Source organism: Rhodotorula graminis (genome assembly GCF_001329695.1).
Source record: "Rhodotorula graminis WP1 unplaced genomic scaffold RHOBAscaffold_7, whole genome shotgun sequence".
Lineage (NCBI taxonomy): Eukaryota > Fungi > Basidiomycota > Microbotryomycetes > Sporidiobolales > Sporidiobolaceae > Rhodotorula > Rhodotorula graminis.
The window spans coordinates 502,786-517,604 of record NW_017264934.1 but is presented as its reverse complement, the minus strand read 5'-3'; the positions used below and the strand labels follow the sequence as shown (position 1 = coordinate 517,604).

Below are 14,819 nucleotides of genomic sequence, written 5' to 3'. Positions count from 1 at the left end.
CCCTCGTCCTCTTCTTTGCGACGGGCATGTACAGCGAAAAGATCGCCTACGCCCACAAGTGCGCTTCCTCTTCTCCCCTCGTCGCACTGCGCGCCGTTGGCTGACCCCCACCCGCCCACCCTCGCGCGCACAGGTTCGTCCCGCAGGCCAACCGTGCCCTGCGACCGTTCAACATCTACTTGAACACGCGCCACCGCTCGCGCCTGTCGCTCGCGCGCCTGTTTGGCTCGTCGGCGCCATCCTCGAGCGGCACGGCCCTGTCGCGCACCTCGAGCGGCGCGTCGTCCACCTCGTCGATCCGCTCCTTGTCGCCGTCGTCGTCAACGTCGTCGGGCGCGTTGCGCTCGCCGCCCGTCTCGCCACCCCTGTCTCCCTCGGCTTCGCCGCCCAACTCGCCCTCTCGACGCCCCTCGCCGGCCCTCCCGTCCCTCCCCGACCCCTCCGACCCCGTCACGCAGGCCCCTCCCCCTCCCGCTCGCCCCTCGCCCTCACCCTCCTCGACAGCGACCGGGATCCCGCTCCCGCCGATCCCGCCCGCGCAAAACCCGCGCGGCGAGCTCATCTTTTCGTCGCGCGTGAGCGGCGCCTTTCGCGAGGGCTACGAGCGGTACCGCGCCGAGTGGGAGCGCCGACGCGCCGAGGCCAAGCGCGTGCAGCGCGAGCGCGAGGCGAGCCGACAGTCGTGGCGCAGCGTCGTCAGGAGGGCGTGCGGCGTGAGGGACCCGGTGCAGGTGGTTGAGGGGGCCAAGAGGGAATGGGCGACGAGGATGGGCGAGGCGGCGGGGGACAAGGGCGAGGGGAGGAGGGCGCTGTACGGCGCGAGGACGGCGCCGCTGCCGTCGCTGGGACAGCTCGGGCACGACGAGGCGGCGCGAGCGCCGCGCTCGCGCGAGTCGAGCGCGCGCAGCGTCGCGTCGTCGGCGTCGGCGTCGTCGACGATGAGCGACGCTGCCGCCGACGGGGCGCACGGCGCAGAGGGCGCGCGCTCGCTGTCGAGCACGAGCACGAGCACGAGCTCGCGCGAGCCCGACCGGTCCACCTCGCCCTCATCCTCGTCCTCCTCTCGCCCAGCCTCGACACGCCGCTCGACGCCCTCGTCCTCACGCTCCTCCTCTCCCCAACGTCTCTCCCTCTGCCTCTCGCCTCTCTCCCCGCCGCACCCGCACCCGGACCCTCGCTCGTCAACCGCCGCCGCCGCCGCGCGCAGCGACGAGCACTCGCCCGCGCGCATCCGCGCCGAGAGCTTCTCCGACCTCCTCACGTTTGACGCGCGGAGCGAGAGCGGCGCGTTGAGGCCGCCTGGGCTCGAGCGCAGCAACTCGATGAGGGGCGGTGGGTGAGCGGGGCGCGCGCGAGCGAAGTGGGGCTCGAGCGGCGCACGGGCGGGTTTGAGTAGCTGAGCGAGGCTCGCTGTATTGGCTGTGTTCACGACGATGGGGCACTCTCTCTCACTGCTCGAGCGACGACCGAGAGGCCGAGAGAACTGCGTTCTATTCTCAAGAGAGCTCTAAGTCGAGTAGTACAAGTATAGCGTCCAAGCGACGACGATCATGGCACCGACAGTCGCGAGCGCGACGACCGTCACCTTGCGGATCGGGGCGCGCAGGCCGACGGCGCGCTCCTCGGTCGTCGCCTCGGCCTCCATCTCGCGCAGCTTGCGGTCCGACGCGTTGAGGACGCCGCCGAGGTACTTTGCGTCGAAGCGCCAGTACATGAGGCCTGCATCGCGGCATGGAAGGAAGGGAAGAGAGGGTGCGAGAGGACGAGAGGGGGAGGAAGCGCGAGAGGAGCGAACGCGGGACGAAGGAGAGGGCGAAAAAGTTTGAGAGGCAGAAGGGCGGCGAGGGACGAAGAGAGGGGGCGAGGAGGGCAAGGAGAGAGGTCAGCTCGAGCTTCCTCGAGTTTGAGAAGGTCGACTCGGGACGCACCGTAGAGCACGTCGAGCGCCTTGATGACGATCAGGAACGCAAACACGCCGTTGTACTCGTTCTTTCCCGGCGCGGCCTGGTCCTGGATCGCACCCGACGCGACGTTGACGACGACCGAGCCGCAGTTGTTGAGCTGCGAGAGCGAGGGGGTCAGGACCTGCTCGAGCGACTCGCGACAGTGAGACGCAATGACGTACAGCCTTGTAGATCCCGAACGCCGTGCCCAGGTGCGCGTGATTGGGGACGAGGAGAGGGATCGACGAGATCCAGGGGAGGACGTTGGTCGCGAGGGCGAGCGAGCCGAGGATGGACGGCACGAGGGGGTGCACGTTCGTGTAGGCGAGGAGCGCAAAGACGACGACGTAGAGCGAGGCGGTCCAGGTGACTGCGAGAGGAGGTGGACCCGTCAGGACGAGAAAAGGAGAAGGAGGAGGAGGAACGAGCGGACGCACCAAAGTGCATGCGGCTGCCGAACCGGTCAAAGACGATGCCGAGGCACGGCGTGAGGACGATCGGGATGACCTGCGCGACCGAGGCGTTCCAGCCCGCCGTGTACAGCGTCGCGTTCCGGGTGACTTTGATCGCGTCCGCCAGGTTGGACGTATACGCCGACACCGCCCCAGATTGGAACAGCTGCGATATGTCCATGATCCAGAAGCACGCCGGGATGGCGAGGATGGACGAGAAGAAGAATTTGCGGTCCTCGCGCCAGCGTTGAGCGTACCCGCCCGTCTTCTCGCCGCGAGCCTTGGCGGCGACGACGGCTTGACGACCGGTCGGGACTTGAGCCGAGGCCGAGAACGTGCGCGAGTAGAGGGCAATGGCGACCGTGATGGCGAACGAGGCGGCGCACATGATGGCGCTGACCTGCGTTGGAGCGAGAAAGGGAGTGAGCGCCCTGGGGAGGAAGGGCAGGCGCCGCTCGCCCCGATGCGCCGCCGACGTGCGCTCGAGACCCGGAGAGAGAGAGAAAGAGGGAGCGCACCCAGATCGTCCAGGTCCACGAGCCGGTGCCCTCCATGATGGGGACCGAGGTCAACTTGCCGAGCAAGTTCCAGACGCGCCCGACGGCGATGTCGAGGCCAAAGACGGCGCCCTGCATCGAGCTGCCGAGCGTGTAGAACGCGTACATGACGCTCTGGCTCGTCTCGATGGTGGTCGAGCCGAACCCGAAGACGATCTGGCCGAAAAGAAGGAGCGGGTACGACGCGACCGAGGCGGCGACGCCCGAGAGGATGGCGCCGAGAAGAATGACCGACGAGGACCACAAGGCAGCGCGGATCGGGCCGTAGTAGTCGATGAGGGCGCCCGACAGGATGGGGAACTGTGTGCGCGAGGCCAAGTCAGCGAGGGCGCATGACGGCGGAGGAGAGAGGACGCACGATCGTGTTGATGAGCGAGTCGGCCGTGTCGAGCTGTGGTTCGGAACGTCAGTACAGGCGCTCAGGTGCAGCGAGAGAAGAGTACGAGGACGCACCGAAGCGTACTGCGCGTTGTTGATCTTGAGCTGCTTCCGCAAGGTCGACTTGAGCGGCGACAGCGACGAGGACGCAAAGTTGGACCCGACTGCCCGCACGAGACGGTCAGTCTGTACGCTCAAGGGAAGCGAGATACAGATAAAGGTGGACGCACGCGTGAGGAACAGGACGCAGAAGATGAGCGGGCCTTTGACGCGCCAGGGATGGCCGACGATGGCCGGGTTGTACGATCCGTCGGCGCTGGTGCCGGCCGGGAGCGTGTCGAGTTCTGCGCTGGATGTCGACGCCGACTCGAGCTTGTCCTTGTCGTACGCCGACGACGAGCGAGAGAGGGCCGCCCGGCGGTCGTCTTGCGCGAGAGCGGGGAGCGCGGCGATGGCGTCGGCCGACTCGGTGTTGCTCGCTTGAGGAGCCATGAAGGGCCGAGTGGATGTAGAGCTGGTCGACGAGCGGCTTGGGGGAGAGCGAGCGTGAGGACAGAGAGGAGGAGCGAGCCTCGGAGCGGACGCCGAAAAGCCTGCGAGTCGGGCGCGCTCGCCTCATCAGATAGATCGGGGGACCGCCGAGCCTTTTTCCTCGCTGCGAGCTCCGCATCCTGGAGAAGATGCGGAGCAGCAGACCGTGGGTAACGCGATCGAGACGAGAAGGTCCGGACGAGAGCGCGCCGTGGTGGCTCGCTCGAGCCTCCTCTTGCGCTGCTTCCTTGCCGCTGGTCTACTCTGCATAGCGGTCGAAAAGGAGAGCGCTGCCTGCCTGATGTTAGCGTTCGCACCCGCGCGGGCGGCGCGCAGCAACACGGACGATCTTCTCGGCCGGACACCGGAGTCCGATCTGCCCGCCCGGCGGTCCTCACAGCGCTTCCTCGGCGTTTCAACTCGTGTGAGAGAAGCCGCGCGATCACTTTCCTCGCGGCCAGATCTGAGCTCCCAGCTTGCGCTTCATATGTACCAACGAGCAGCAACGCCGAGGAGGGAGAGCGAGTCGGGCCTGCGACTCGGCGCGGAAAGCGAGCTGCGCTCAGGCCCGCCGCCTTGGCGACGACGCTCTCATCGTTCTGCAACGGAGCGAGCCTTTCAGTTTGAGCCGGGAGCGGTGCTGTACGGGCAGGCCCAGGTGCTCTCGCGCTCAGTACAACGTGGGGCCGAGGGAACCTGAAGCAGAGACGCCCGTCGACTTGCATTCGGACCTCGTCGCCTTGCGACCCTCCTCAGCGGAACTCACGACGGGAACGAACGCGGTGACTTTACAAGGTACACAAAGGGAGCGCGCTGTACAGACGTAGAACGAACGCTCGAGGCTGGGAGAACATCGTCGCGCCCGCTCCTCCCCCTCCTCCCTCAAAACTGCCCGCCGACCGGGTACTCCCACACGTTGGCGACTCGTCCGACCGTACTCGCCCAGATGCCGTGGACCCTGCCGAGCACAAAGACGCCCGACATCATGAGCGTGACAAAGACGCGCTGGTCGGTCGTGGCGCCGAGCGGACGAGTCGCGGCCTCGTTCGTGCGCAGCGGGCGGTAGTGCGGTACGCCGCGGCCTTCTGGCCAGCTCTCTGCAGGATGCGAGAGGCGTCAGCTCGCCCGCACGAGAGGGAGGGAAAGCCCGAGTCGACGGCTCGAGGGCGGTGTCGGCGGACGCACCTGGGTTCGGGCCGTCGAACGGCTCGCGGTACTCGCGGTCGGGACGTCGACCTTGACTGTGCGGTGCTGCTGCCGGCTCCTGCTGCGCGGCCGAGTGCTGGCGGACGAGGTCGTCGCCTCGCAGGCGCAGGACGCCGGCGACGTTGCTCGCGCCGACGGCGGCGTTCGTGGTCTCGACGCTGGTGATGGCGGGCGGCATCGAGCGGTGGTGCTGACGGTGGCTCGAGGTGTGCGTGAGGCGCTGCGCGAGCGCGAGAGCGACAGAAGCACCTCAAACCCGGCCTTCCACCGCCGGCCGTTCGGGCCCCGCCTCCGGCCCCGCGCCCTCTCCCACATCGAGCCGAGGCCGGCGGTCGTTCTTCGCTGGCTCGCTCTGCGCGCCTCTCGCTACGTCGCTCTTCAACGACAAGAACAACGATGTCGAACTTCCCGCTCGCCCAGTACAAGGCCGTGCACGCCGCCGCCCTCGACGGCAGCGTCGCTTTCCCCCGTTTCGCCCTCGACCAGCTCGTCAAGCTCTTCAGTGCGTGCTGCTCTCGGCCTTGATCCTTCGAGGGCAGCGTCACTCACCCTGCCGTGACCCACAGACATCGTCTCGGACGAGCGCGACCGTCTTCAAGACGCTCTGCAGCGCGACACGGGCGTCACGGCGGTCGAGGCGCAGTGCGAGCTGGCGCTCACGCTCTCCCTCGTCAAGCGCACGGTCGACGAGGCCGACTATGAGCGTCAGAAGGTCAAGAAGGCGGTCGCGCTCAAGGCCGAGGGTCGGCTCGAGAAGGGCAAGGGCGTCGTCGTCGTTACAAGCAGCGCTGCGGGTGCGTCGACCGCTCTCTCATCTCTCTTCACGCCTTCCCGCTCACAATTCTTACCTTCGTGCAGCTCCGATCTACTCGCTCGTCGCTCCCCTCGCCATGGCGATCGCGACCGGCAACGCGGTGGCATGCTTCGTGCGCTCGTTCCCCTTCCTGCTCTTGCGTTCTGAGGTCTGACTTTGCGCACCTGCAGCTTCCCTCTTCCGTCCCGACGATCTCAAGCCTTCTCCAAGACGTCCTGTCCCGAGCCCTCAACCGCTTCGCCTACCTCTTCACGACCGCCGAGCCCAGCTCGCTCGCTTCGATCGATGAGGCGGTTCGCCCACGCGCCCGCACCTTTACGGTCTCGAGTGGCGGCGAGGGGGGCCGCTCCCTGTCCGACACGATCGTCGCAGCAGCCGGAGCTGCCGGTGCGACGGCTGTCGTCGACCGCCTGTCGCCGTCGTCGTCGCCTTCCCAAGTTGCCGACCTCGCCCGCCTCCTCGTGCGAGGCAAGTTCCACGCCCTCGGTCGACTTCCTGGCTCAGTCGCACGCGTATTCGTCCACGAAGAGTCGGCAGGGCTGCTCCTCGATGCCCTGTTGCGCGAGCTCGAGAACGCTTTCGGGCGCGACTCGGCGCTGTCGAGCGACTACGGCCGGCTCCGCGGCGTCGAGTACGACGCGCCGAGCCTGAGCAAGGAGAAGGAGGCCGGTGGGCGAGTTCTGTGCGGCGGAGCCCGCTCTGCAGGCGAGGACGACGACTTATACCGCCCGACCCTCGTCAGCGACCCGAGCGCGTGCGTCGCCCGGTCCTTTCCTCAACTTGACGCCCTTCTGACCCATCTTTCCCCCTTCTCTCGTACAGACGATTGCTCACGGCGCCGGCGTCAGGAGCAATCCTGCCGGTCCAAACGTTCAGCAGCCACGAGGACCTGCTCTACAGGCTCGGCGAGCTGTGCGTCCGCTCGCCTTTTCCTCTTCTCAATCCCGCCGGTCCAGGGTGACTGACTCTTTGTCTTCGCCACAGCGACTCGACCGTGCTGTATGTCTTCGCGCCCGAGCGAGCCGTCGTCGACTACCTCGCGACCGAGTCGACCGCGAGCGCGGTCTACGAAAACGACATTCCCTTGGACGCCTTGTGTGCGTCGCTGCCTTCCACTCTCCTCAAAGGTCCTGTAACTCACACAGCTCGAACGCAGACGACCCGGGCAGCATCCTCACCTCCCCCTCGCACTACCTCACGACCTCGCGCCTGTTCTCCACCACCTCGTCCTCGTCTCGCCCTCCTCCCGCCGCCCTGTTCGCCCCATTCACGCCTTCTCGCCTCAGCACGCTCAAGGCTCTCTTCCCTCGCGAGGACAAGCTCGTCGCCAAGCGCACGAAGCACGCGCACACGATCCGCCGCGTCTTTTTCCTCCAGGGCGTCTTCATCACGCTCGGCACGATCCTCACGGTCTTGCTCGGCGGTACTGGGTGGCTCGGGTGGGCGGTGACGAAGTGGGTCAGGTCCAGGTAGTCGGCGCGTCGGTCAGCGAGCAGCTCTCGCGCACTTCTTCCTGGCTGTGTAGTTTCTCTAAGTGACCCGCTCGTCATCTCGCTCTGTAATGGACGTCGAGTATACGTAGTTACTTGGCTTCGAGAAGAAAGAGATGGTCTTTGCGAGCCGAGCAGCAAGCTGCACTTCCACAACGACGACCTTCTCAAGTTGACCGCCCTCGAACCAGCCCTTCTTTTTTGCGGATCTCTCGCGAGGGACCTTTGCTGCAAGTCTCTGAGCCGCGAGTATGGGCATCGAAGGTCGCTCTTCGCCCGTCCTGCGCTGCGCAAAAGCTGCCAGGAGAGTGGTCGAGAGAGGTGCAGGTGCCTAACGCTCGAGCCTCGTCCTTCGCCTCGCGCTCTCGCTGCTCTCGCGCCTTGGCTCTCTCGCTCGTCGTCTGAAAGCCCTGCGCTGTACTGCTGTGCGCTCGGTCTCTCAAAAGCGTGTGCTGCAGGCGAGGCAGAGGAAGGAATGCGCGAGGGTGAGGGCGAACAAGGGGGACCAGCTCGTTCCAGCGGTCTCTACGTCCTCCGAATACTCAACACCTCGTCTATGTGCTCCATTGACAGGACCTGCTCGTCGATGAGCGCGAGCGCTTGGGCGCTCTGCAGAGCGTGCTTGATCTCACGACCGTTGAGCGGGTGGCTCGCGAGCCGCGCGAGGTCGAACGCGCCCAGGTCGAGTCGAGGGGCGACTTTGCGCAGGAACTGCAGCAGGAGACGACGAGGTGAGCTGCTTGCGCATGGCTCTCAGGCTCGAGAGAGGGAAGAAGGACAGGACGCACCCGCTGCCACAGGGTCTGCCTCGCCGCCTTGTCGAGCTCGTCAAAGCGCAAGACGATCGCGAAGCGCGACATGAAGGCCTCGTCGAATCTGTGGAGCGCGAGAGTCAGGCTGTGAGAGTCGGGAGCTGGGGAAAAAGTGGGGGAAAGGAGGACGCACTCCTCGATCCGGTTCGTCGTGAGGATGAGAACTGCGGACAGAAAGGGTCAGCAGCAAGCCGAGAAGGCGATCACGAGACGAAAGCGTAGTGGACGCACCGCCAGAGAAGTATTCGAGCACTGCGAGGATGAGGAAGATGTCAGTGCACGCACTCGGTGAGGGCAGGAGGAGAGAGAGGGACGCACTGCGAAGGAAGATGCCGACGAGCGCGTTGCGTTCCAGATGCAGAGGGTCTCGCTTGGCGAGGAAGATGTCGGCCTGTGCGCGAGAGGATTGTCAGTCGGCGTGTGCTGGTGCAGGCGGGTAGGCGAGACGCACCTCGTCGATGAGCAAAACGGCTTGCCAGGCGGTCGCGAGCTGCGCACGAACAGATACAGTGAGCGCCCCATCTCGCAATGACAGAGCGACGGGGAGGCACGTGAGACGGACCTCGAGGATGACCCGCAGCTGCTGCTCGAGGCTCGAGGCGTTGTGCCCCAATTCGCCGGCGCTGACCGCGTACAGCGGTCGTCGGAGGTGCTCGGCGACAGCCTCGGCTGTCAAAGTCTGCGACGAGGTACTTCTGGAGGGTGAGTACCGAAACGAGGGCAAGGGAGGAAGGTGGGGAAGGGCAAGAGAAGGCTCGTGCGCACCTTGCCCGTCCCGGGCGCGCCGTGTAGCGCCATGACGAGGCCGTTGCCCTTGTCGGCGATGACGTCGGTCACGAGTCGACCCTTGAGCTCGCCAGAGTGGACGGACACGAGCGCCTTGACGACTCGGCGGTACGACGACGGGATGACGAGGTGCTCGAAGCTGTGCTCGCGCCAGACGATGGGCGTGAGGCGGTCGACGAGGAACTCTCCCCACCGCTGCGTCGCATGGGAGATGTCGTCAGGGTCGTGCGCCAGGGTGTGGAGGAGCGAGAAGGACGAGAGCGGCGCACCTTGGCCCGCAGCGAGTAACCGTGGATCGACGGCGGAAGCAGGTGAGCTTGCTCGGCAGTGACGGGCGCACAGGGTACACTCGCTCGTGCAGCCGAAGAACGAGGCGTCGCGAAGCTCTGGCTCGTCTTGCTCGACTCGTCGTCACTGCGGGAGGGAACTTGGTCAGAACCTCGACGATGCTCGCGATGAGGGCGACGGGGCGCACCTCCACGTGTCGAGCGCCGGGTTACACCGACGAAAGCTCTTGACGTCGAGGATGACTTGACCGTTGCCGAGAAGTCGAGAGCTGCAGGCGCGAGAGGGGTCAGTGCGGGCGTCGACGAGTCGAGGCCGGACCGAGCGACGCACGCTCCGCTAAACGCCCGAGTGCAGAAGACGCCCTCGTAGTCTGCGTGTGGCCGCGTCACGTACTGCTCTTGTGCGTCAGGGCGAAAGGCTGGGAGGGAGAGAGGTGAAGAAAAAGGTGCGCACGCTCAAGTACCGTTGACCGCGCTCTGCTCGACAAGGACGTGAGTCTCGGCCGCCGCAGAGGCTGAGAGCAGACGAGGGGACGCACCTTGAAGCAGGCTTCTCGACTCGTCGCAGAGAGGTAGCACGGGCAGAGTCGAGACGCTGCGCAGGTCCTGCGCGAGGGAAGAGGAGGGTCAGGCTCTGCCCGCTCGTCCGCCGCCCGACGAAACTGGATGGGCGCACCTGGAACTCGGCGATCCGGCGCGTGACGTGTACCCGATGATAGCTGACGCCGGTCCACTGGTACCCGTGACAGCGCACGATGAACGACCTGGGCCCGGGCGAGGGTCGTCAGGGAAGGGCCTCGAGGTTGAGGTTGGCGACAAAGGGCGGGACGTACCGGCCCATTGCCTCTTGCGCATACTCCCACTCGTCGAGGACGAGCGCGATCTGTGCGGCGCAGGTGTCGCGCGAGAGAGGGAAGGGAGCACAGAGTCAGTTTGGGCTGGTACGAGCGAAAGACGACGCCTTAGGAGGACGGACGACGTACCGGCTCGCCTGTCACGTCGTGATGAGCCTCGACCTCCATACCGAGCTCGAAGAATGTCCACAGCAGGTGCCACGACGCGTGCCCGGGCGGGTACGTCGCGAGGATGCGGAAGCTGTGGGAGCAGCGCCGTCAGGCGACGGGAAGCGCTTGACAGGGTGCGTCTCGGACGCACTCGGGAGCGAAGAGGTCGTCCAGGAAGCCGAGCAGGACGGTGACGGGGTCGAGCGAGTCGTGGCCGCGCGCACTCGCGCTGAGCTCGAGGAGGGTCGCTCGGCTCGCCTCGGCCGCAGAAGCTCGCAGCTTGCCGCGCTGGACCCAGACGGCTCGTGCATCGATCTGCGTGCTCCTCTCGAGTCAGCTCACACGCTCAAGGCGGCCGAGGCTGAGAGAGAGAGAGACGAGGACGCACCCCCGGCGACGAGTCGTACAGGCTCGCGAGCGAGGGAAACACGGCCTTAAGCGATCGCAGCAGGGCGTGCGAGTGCACCTCGATCCACACGAAGCTGTCGTGCACCGAGCGCTGTGGGTACGAGCGGCGAAAGGCGGTGAAGAGGGAGGGCACGTCGGAGGTCGGGGTCGGCGAGGCGGGCGCAGGCGGCGGCGGCCCAGGTGCGAGCCAGCGTCCACCAGGGCCTGCGACTTGGTCGACCACGGTGTACGGCAGCATCGTGCGCGCACCAGCTGTCGCGGGCGAGCTTGTCAGGACGAGGGGGAGGAGCTCTCGTCACTCGACCGGCACGCCGGCCGTGCTTCCCCACGCTCGGGCTCGGCTCCTCCCACCGGCGCGGCTGAGGTGGAACGAAGCTCTTCGCTCGTCGCTTTCTCGCAATCAGCTCCACTTTGCGCCGTACTCTCGCCACCGCTGCAGCAGGTGCACTCAGCTCGGACGCCACAGCCTGTCTCTCGCCCTCGCACCCCTCGACCTCTTCGCCTTCTCATCCTCCTCGTCCGTTCATCTCGACCGCCACCTGTCGCACGCTCGACATGACAAAGTCACCTACACCTGTGAGTCTATCCCGACAGGCTCGCGAGGCCCTCATTTGCTCACTGCTCGCGACTGCAGGTCATCCTCTGCTCGCACGGTTCGACGATGATGCTCGGCGAGGACTCGAGCGCCGGGCGCTACTGGGAGGCGGTCGGCCGCGAGGCCATGGCGCGCAACGTCGAGGGTGTCGTCTTCATGGGCGCGCACTGGGAGGTGAGCGGTGCGGGCGTCGAGATCTCGAGCAACCCGGGTCGAGACGCCGTCGTCAAGCAGCCCGTCGCCTGGGTCACGCCCGACAAGTACGTCGACTACGAGGTGCGTCCCTCTGGAATCTCCCCTTCTACCCGCTCAGAACGAGCGGCAGAGATTGACTCGGCATCGCGGTCCTCTCGCAGATCAACTCGTCTCCTGAACTCGCCGAGCGGGTCCAAACGCTCCTTACCGACGCCGGCATCGAGGCCAAGCTGAACCCGAAGCTCGAGTGGAGTGCGTCCCTGTTCATCTCTTTCTCGGCGAGGCGTGTCGCCGTGTCCTGACTCGGTCTTTCCCCCCGCCAGTCCACGACGTCTTTCTCGTGCTCAACTGGATGTTCCCCAAGAGCTCGCCGCCAGTCACCGTCATCTCGACCAACGCCTACTACGACCCTTACCTGCACACCGCCATCGGCGCAGCCGTGCGACCTCTGCGGTACCAGAACATCCTCATCGTCGGCACCGGCGTGCGTCCAGCTTCTCCCCCTCGTCACGCCCTCATTCTCCCTCACTCACGCCGCTCTCTCTCTCTCTCTCTCTCTCTCCCTCTCTCTCTCTCTCTCTCTCGCGCGCGCGCACAAACAGGGCACCGTGCACAACCTGTACCGCAACGCGTGGGACAACATCATCCTGCACCGCGACAACTTTGCCCAGACGCGCCCGCCGCAGCAGTGGGCGCTCGACTTCCGCAACGAGACGCTCGACGCTTTTACCAAGAACTCGGGCCCGGCCCTGCGGCGCGCCGCGATGCGCCTCATGCGGCACCCGCTGTTCCGCGACGCGCATGGCACCGACGACCACTATGCGCCCGTGCTGTTCTGCGCCGGGGCCGCGGGCGACCAGGACGACGTCGGGACCAAGAACACGAGCCCGGCCGAGGTGTGGGAGCTCGAGCAGATGTGCAACGTGCGTCCCAAGTCCTCTCGGTCTTCCTCTCTCTCTCTCTCGGGCTTCCTCTCTCTCTCCCACGCGTCGACCTGACCTCAGTTTCTCTCCCTTAATAGACGCAGTTCCAAATGGGGGAGTGGGCGCCGATCAAGGCGTGACGGGCGTGTCGGGTTTGGGCCAAAGACCGTCGAGTGCAACTTGGGAAGGTCGACGAGCAGAGCTGGCGGGTCGTCGAGCTCTTCTTTCAGGCAGAGCATGTGCAGTGACCGTGCTTGAGTGACTCAGGATGTGAACGAGAGACACAGAGAGTGAGCAGAGAGCGCCGGACGCAAGGGCAGGAAGGGCGCGACCGAAGCGGCTCGAGCGCCTGAGCTTTCGCCAGGGCGTCGAAGCTCTTCCGCCCACGCTTGTGCCTCAAGCCTTCACAGTCGCACGCAGGCGTCGGTGATCGCGCCGTACTCGAGGAGAGCGCTCAAGGAGAACGCTCGGGCCTGCTTTCAGACTTTTTGCGACCCGGCACTGCGCCCCTCTCTCGCCCGTCGAACGTCGCGAAGGACCTCTCGTTGAGACGCTCATAGAGTGCTGCTCGACGACATCGGGTTCTCAGGCGCTCTATCAGGCTACGACAAGGACAGAGAGACGAGCTCACGCGGCCCTGAGCGCGCTCACCGGGAGCACCTTGCCCCTCAGCTCGCCAAACCCGACGCCCGAGCCCTGTGGGCCCGCCCTCGCGCAGAACACGACCTCGTCGCCGTCCTCGAGCCACGCGCGTCGCTCACCGCCCGCCCCGCCACCGCCACCGCCGCCGAGCTCTAGCTCGAGCGGCTCCTTGCCGCCCTTTGCGAGCTCGAGGAGGCACCCCTGCCGGCGCTCGCCGTGGTTCGACACGGTGCCCGAGCCGAGGAGGTCGCCCGTCTGGAGGCGCGCGCCGGAAAACGTCTGGTACGCGACGAGCTGCGCAAAGGACCAGTGCGCGGCGCGGAAATTGGCCGTGCTGATGAGGTGCGCGGCGGTCGAGGGGTCGGACGAGGCTGTGCGCGACGGCGAGAGAGCGGGGTCAGGGATGGGGCTCTGAGGGTCGAGCATGTCTCGACGAGGGCATCGAGGGGGAGCGAGGGAGGGAGGGGGAGGTGCCGAGGCAGGAGGAGAGAGAAAGAGACACGGTGACGCACTGCGCAACCGAGTCGTGCACTCGAGGTCGTACGCCGACTTGACGCCGGCCTTCTCGCGTAAGTACTCGGGCGCCTCGTTGCCCTCGAGCTCGGGCGCCACCTCCTTGTCGACCTCGAACGGCTCGAGCGCGGCGGGGAGGACGACCCAGGGCGAGACGGTCGTCGCGAACGACTTGCCGTTGAAGGGCCCGAGCGGGACCATCTCGAGCGACTGGATGTCGCGCGCCGACCAGTCGTTGAGGAGGACGTAGCCAAAGATGTGCGACTGGGCCGACGAGGGCGACAGGGTCGAGCCGGATGGCGTCGAGTTGGCGACAAAGGCTCCCTGTGTCGGCGATGCAGCGTCAGGACCTGCTCTGACCGTCTCAAAAATCGCTCGCGGAATCCCGAGAGAGAGTGGGAGAGCGGGGCGAGGAGAGAGAGAGAGAGAGAGGGGGGGGACGCACAATCTCAAACTCCCAGTCGAGCGCCTTGCTCGCGCCGATGCTGACCTCGCGGCCGGGAGAGAACGCGCGCACCTGCCCCTGGGGGCGCACGACGACCTCGTCGACCGAGACGGTGCCGGCGCGCCCGTTGTACGCCATCGGGAGGACGCCAAACATGGGCGGGAGCGGTGTGTCGGGACCGAAAATGGCTCGGCCGGCGCCGAGGGCGTGGGCGGGGAAGATCGAGTAGTCGACAAAGTCGGGGATCGAGAGCGGGAGTGCGGCGTGACGGCGTCGAGGGGGAGGATGGCGCGCTCGCGCAGCTGGGCGTTGTCGCGCAGGGTCGACGAGGCGGGCGAGAGGAGGGTCTGGACGGCGAGGCGGACGGCGTTCCTCGTCTCGACGGGCAGGGCCGCAAAGGCGTTGAGCGTGGGCTGATCAAAGACGCGGCGCTGCGAGCTCGAGTCGCCGCCGCCGAGCGCGTCGTCGAGGAGGCCCTCGGCCTCGAGGAGGCTCAGGTCGACGACGTGGTCGCCGATGCGAGTTGCGCAGACGCGAGGAGCACCATCTTGACGGCGCGAGACGACGCCAAAGGGAACGTTGTTGAGCGAGAAGTGCGAGTCGGTGGGGATGGCGAGAGGCCACGGCGAGGCCATTGTGTGCTGGTGGGAGTTGGCGGGGCTGGCTGAGGCGGGTTGCAGGAGGCAAGGGAGCAGAGGTGGGACGCCATCCGGGGGTCGCTCGTTGCTCGAGGGTGAGGCGTGGTGGGAGGAGGTGGGAGCAGCCGGCCGGCGGTCGGCCCGGCTTTCATCTCTCTCGCCTCTCGCTGTCCGCCATGCTGTTGCTCTGCTTCACTCTA

General features: G+C 66.5%; 7 protein-coding genes across 7 annotated transcripts in view; 3 read left to right on the top strand and 4 right to left on the bottom strand.

Annotated features, from left to right (window-relative positions):
* Positions 1 to 1,340, top strand: part of RHOBADRAFT_53724 (uncharacterized protein) — a gene marked incomplete at its 3' end in the record, with an annotated part of 1,902 nt that extends 562 nt beyond the window's left edge. Inside the window, exons 3-4 of the mRNA XM_018416979.1 lie at positions 6 to 58; positions 134 to 1,340. Coding sequence (XP_018270835.1) covers positions 27 to 58; positions 134 to 1,340 — 1,239 coding nt within the window. The 5' untranslated portion in view covers positions 6 to 26. The remainder of the gene's footprint in view (positions 1 to 5; positions 59 to 133) is intronic.
* A 167-nt stretch (positions 1,341 to 1,507) lies between these two features.
* On the bottom strand, positions 1,508 to 3,822 carry RHOBADRAFT_48516 (uncharacterized protein; the record flags this gene model as incomplete). The annotated part of the gene is made up of 8 exons (XM_018415147.1): positions 1,508 to 1,719; positions 1,929 to 2,061; positions 2,126 to 2,313; positions 2,381 to 2,795; positions 2,914 to 3,252; positions 3,311 to 3,343; positions 3,406 to 3,494; positions 3,561 to 3,822. 8 exons carry the CDS (start codon positions 3,820 to 3,822, stop codon positions 1,508 to 1,510), a joined length of 1,671 nt encoding a protein of 556 aa, XP_018270834.1.
* Positions 3,823 to 4,743: 921 nt separating this feature from the next.
* On the bottom strand, positions 4,744 to 5,245 carry RHOBADRAFT_53722 (uncharacterized protein; the record flags this gene model as incomplete). Its single annotated transcript, XM_018416978.1, has 2 exons — positions 4,744 to 4,958; positions 5,047 to 5,245. The coding sequence occupies 2 exons, from the start codon at positions 5,243 to 5,245 to the stop codon at positions 4,744 to 4,746; spliced, it is 414 nt and encodes a 137-aa protein (XP_018270833.1).
* A 218-nt stretch (positions 5,246 to 5,463) lies between these two features.
* On the top strand, positions 5,464 to 7,415 carry RHOBADRAFT_44302 (uncharacterized protein; the record flags this gene model as incomplete). The annotated part of the gene is made up of 8 exons (XM_018414387.1): positions 5,464 to 5,569; positions 5,634 to 5,861; positions 5,926 to 5,993; positions 6,052 to 6,635; positions 6,704 to 6,793; positions 6,866 to 6,978; positions 7,038 to 7,327; positions 7,407 to 7,415. The coding sequence occupies 8 exons, from the start codon at positions 5,464 to 5,466 to the stop codon at positions 7,413 to 7,415; spliced, it is 1,488 nt and encodes a 495-aa protein (XP_018270832.1).
* Positions 7,416 to 7,858: 443 nt separating this feature from the next.
* RHOBADRAFT_53721 (uncharacterized protein) lies at positions 7,859 to 10,906 on the bottom strand (the record flags this gene model as incomplete). Its single annotated transcript, XM_018416977.1, has 18 exons — positions 7,859 to 8,082; positions 8,160 to 8,247; positions 8,317 to 8,347; positions 8,415 to 8,435; positions 8,502 to 8,574; positions 8,635 to 8,673; positions 8,746 to 8,862; positions 8,949 to 9,164; positions 9,239 to 9,383; positions 9,445 to 9,525; positions 9,588 to 9,649; positions 9,711 to 9,733; positions 9,796 to 9,862; positions 9,933 to 10,020; positions 10,090 to 10,139; positions 10,240 to 10,351; positions 10,412 to 10,575; positions 10,649 to 10,906. The coding sequence occupies 18 exons, from the start codon at positions 10,904 to 10,906 to the stop codon at positions 7,897 to 7,899; spliced, it is 1,821 nt and encodes a 606-aa protein (XP_018270831.1). The 3' UTR covers positions 7,859 to 7,896.
* A 207-nt stretch (positions 10,907 to 11,113) lies between these two features.
* Positions 11,114 to 12,638, top strand: RHOBADRAFT_48515 (uncharacterized protein). The gene is made up of 6 exons (XM_018415146.1): positions 11,114 to 11,244; positions 11,303 to 11,539; positions 11,620 to 11,710; positions 11,782 to 11,942; positions 12,061 to 12,381; positions 12,480 to 12,638. The coding sequence occupies exons 1-6, from the start codon at positions 11,224 to 11,226 to the stop codon at positions 12,519 to 12,521; spliced, it is 873 nt and encodes a 290-aa protein (XP_018270830.1). The 5' UTR covers positions 11,114 to 11,223; the 3' UTR covers positions 12,522 to 12,638.
* Positions 12,639 to 13,008: 370 nt separating this feature from the next.
* Positions 13,009 to 14,616, bottom strand: RHOBADRAFT_44299 (uncharacterized protein; the record flags this gene model as incomplete). The annotated part of the gene is made up of 4 exons (XM_018414386.1): positions 13,009 to 13,394; positions 13,536 to 13,860; positions 13,982 to 14,059; positions 14,161 to 14,616. The coding sequence occupies 4 exons, from the start codon at positions 14,614 to 14,616 to the stop codon at positions 13,009 to 13,011; spliced, it is 1,245 nt and encodes a 414-aa protein (XP_018270829.1).
* Positions 14,617 to 14,819: the final 203 nt, after the last annotated feature.